Source organism: Austrofundulus limnaeus, unplaced genomic scaffold (assembly GCF_001266775.1).
Source record: "Austrofundulus limnaeus strain Quisiro unplaced genomic scaffold, Austrofundulus_limnaeus-1.0 Scaffold431, whole genome shotgun sequence".
Taxonomy (NCBI): domain Eukaryota; kingdom Metazoa; phylum Chordata; class Actinopteri; order Cyprinodontiformes; family Rivulidae; genus Austrofundulus; species Austrofundulus limnaeus.
In genome coordinates this window covers 392,773-394,826 of record NW_013952833.1, presented here as the reverse complement: position 1 = coordinate 394,826, position 2,054 = coordinate 392,773, and the positions used below count along the sequence as shown (strand labels likewise).

General features: G+C 37.8%; 2 protein-coding genes across 4 annotated transcripts in view; one reads left to right on the top strand and one right to left on the bottom strand.

Annotated features, from left to right (window-relative positions):
* The first annotated feature begins 270 nt into the window (after nt 1-270).
* Nucleotides 271-2,054, top strand: part of LOC106529263 (DEP domain-containing protein 1B) — an 88,373-nt gene continuing 86,589 nt past the window's right edge. Inside the window, exon 1 of one of the 3 annotated variants that reach the window (XM_014024626.1) lies at nt 271-433. In XM_014024626.1, the coding sequence (XP_013880080.1) occupies nt 386-433 (48 nt within the window). In that variant the 5' untranslated portion in view covers nt 271-385. The remainder of the gene's footprint in view (nt 434-2,054) is intronic. The other 2 variants (XM_014024622.1, XM_014024625.1) reach the window with 2 other exon arrangements.
* The window catches only part of LOC106529262 (zinc finger BED domain-containing protein 1), a gene marked incomplete in the record, with an annotated part of 4,992 nt that continues 4,530 nt past the window's right edge, over nt 1,593-2,054 (bottom strand). Inside the window, 1 exon segment of the mRNA XM_014024621.1 lies at nt 1,593-2,012. Coding sequence (XP_013880075.1) covers nt 1,990-2,012 — 23 coding nt within the window.

The following is a 2,054-nucleotide window of genomic DNA, read 5'->3' as shown; positions in this document are numbered from 1 at the left end:
CCTTGAAAGACCAGCATCCGCCACTGATATGTACACATACATATATAATGTATGTGTATGTCAATTTCAGAAGTCTAGAACGTAAGATTTGCCTGGTTAAACAACAGTAAATAAATAAAAATAAACAAGTGTGGTGAAGTTGATTTTATGTTAAAATGGCCTGCCATACACCTCCTGGCAGGTCAGTGCTGACGTACCTCATTTTCTGGTCATGTGACCAGCCCCTTGTCCAATCACGTTCGTGAAATAACATAACACACAATTTTCAAAGTTGGCAGCAACGTCTCTGTTCATACGTGAATTTCTCCGCAGCTTCTTCTGTGTAACTTTAAAAGTGTTGTAGCTTAATGTTTTTATAAAACTGAGAGGAGTTTTCGGTGGTGGAATGGAAGGTAAAGTTATTGGTCCTGGGCCGTACCGGGCCACGAAGCTGGTGAGTTTGTCCGATGATTGTGTTAAAAAGCCGTGACCATAAATCTCTGCCTGTCTTTATCTGTTTACCTCGTTAAATAAATAATAAGCTACTGTTTTATATTTATTAGGCGATAGTTCACACAGTTTATAGACGTTTCGTTTTACAATATTTAAATTACGAGGCACTGCAGCAATGTCTGGCTTATTTTTAACAAAAAGCCTCGAAATAAAAGTGATAAATACATGCATACCACATTTTAAACTTAGCTGCTCCACAATGAGAACTGGTTGCTTCTTTTCTCAAAGGGTCACTAAAGTGAGTGATCCTGCACAAGATATTAACATTTACTTTTACACTGGATACCCTTCCTGAATCTGACTCACCCAGAGACCAGTGGGCTACCACTGGAGCAGGGGGCTGCTAAAGCCTTAGGTGCCCAAGGGAGCAGATGGGAGGTTACGGGCCTTGCTCAAGATCCAGAGTGGGGCAAATGAGTGTTGAGGCAAATGTGTGCCTTTCCCTATACCGTATTTATACAACCCCAAATCTGAAAAAGTTGGGATGTTGTGTTAAATATATATAAAAAACTAAATGTAATAATTTGCCAATCTTAGAAGCTCATACTTTATTTACAATAGAACAATATAAATATAGCAAGTGATTGGAAATTTTTAGGACAAAATAAGGGTATTTAGAATTTTATGGCAGATGCTGGCCATGAGACAACAAAAACTGGAGCTGTTTTCGGTTGGGTGGCAGCAGCAGGAGGCAGCAACACTTCCCTTTAAAGTTGTTCCAGGTCCATCGTTCTTTCTGTGAAGCTTCCCCTCTTCTTTTACTAACAGTCTGAACAGTCTGTAAAATGGTTAGGACTTTAGGAGACAAGCTGTTGCAGTTTTTGGTGGGAATGTCCCATTCTGGTTTGATGGAGGAAACTAGCTGTTCAGAATTTACTGATCTGCAGGCAGGCCGGTTCAGGACTCTGTTTAACACTGTCATGTTGAAATCTGCAAGGCCTTTCCTGAAAACAACGTTGTTTGGATGGGAGCGTATAGGGCTGGGCGATATGAACCAAAAATAATATCTCGATATTTTTAAGTTGAATGGCGATATACGATATATATCTCAATATTTTTTCTTTTAAAGTAATAAAAGAAAAATACTGTTGAATCAAAGATTTATCTTTGTCTGCCACGCAGACACATTTATTAAACAGTTGAAACAGTATAAATGGCTCAAAAATAACCTACTGGCAAATGTTAAATAATAATCCTCCTCAAATAAAATTATGCTCTTTTTTTCATTCATAACAAAACAGAAATCAAAGCTGTGCAAATAAATGTAAACAGAAAAGGGCAATTATAACAATAGATCAACTTGCTCTTTAAATTCAGTTTCTACAGACAGAATTTAAAGTGCTTGTGTACTCCTGTACAACCATCATCTTGAACTTTGAGCAAATTACATGTAAACAGACTGAACTCAAACTTGATTACATCCTTTTGCCAGTGCATCTTTTAAGTGCAAATGTAAAAAAAAAAATGAGAACACAACCAGGCTAACTACTGAACATTTTACAGATTTTGTGCCAGGAAAACTCATCTGTCGACAGTTTTGGGTTTTAGCGATGCCCTTTGGC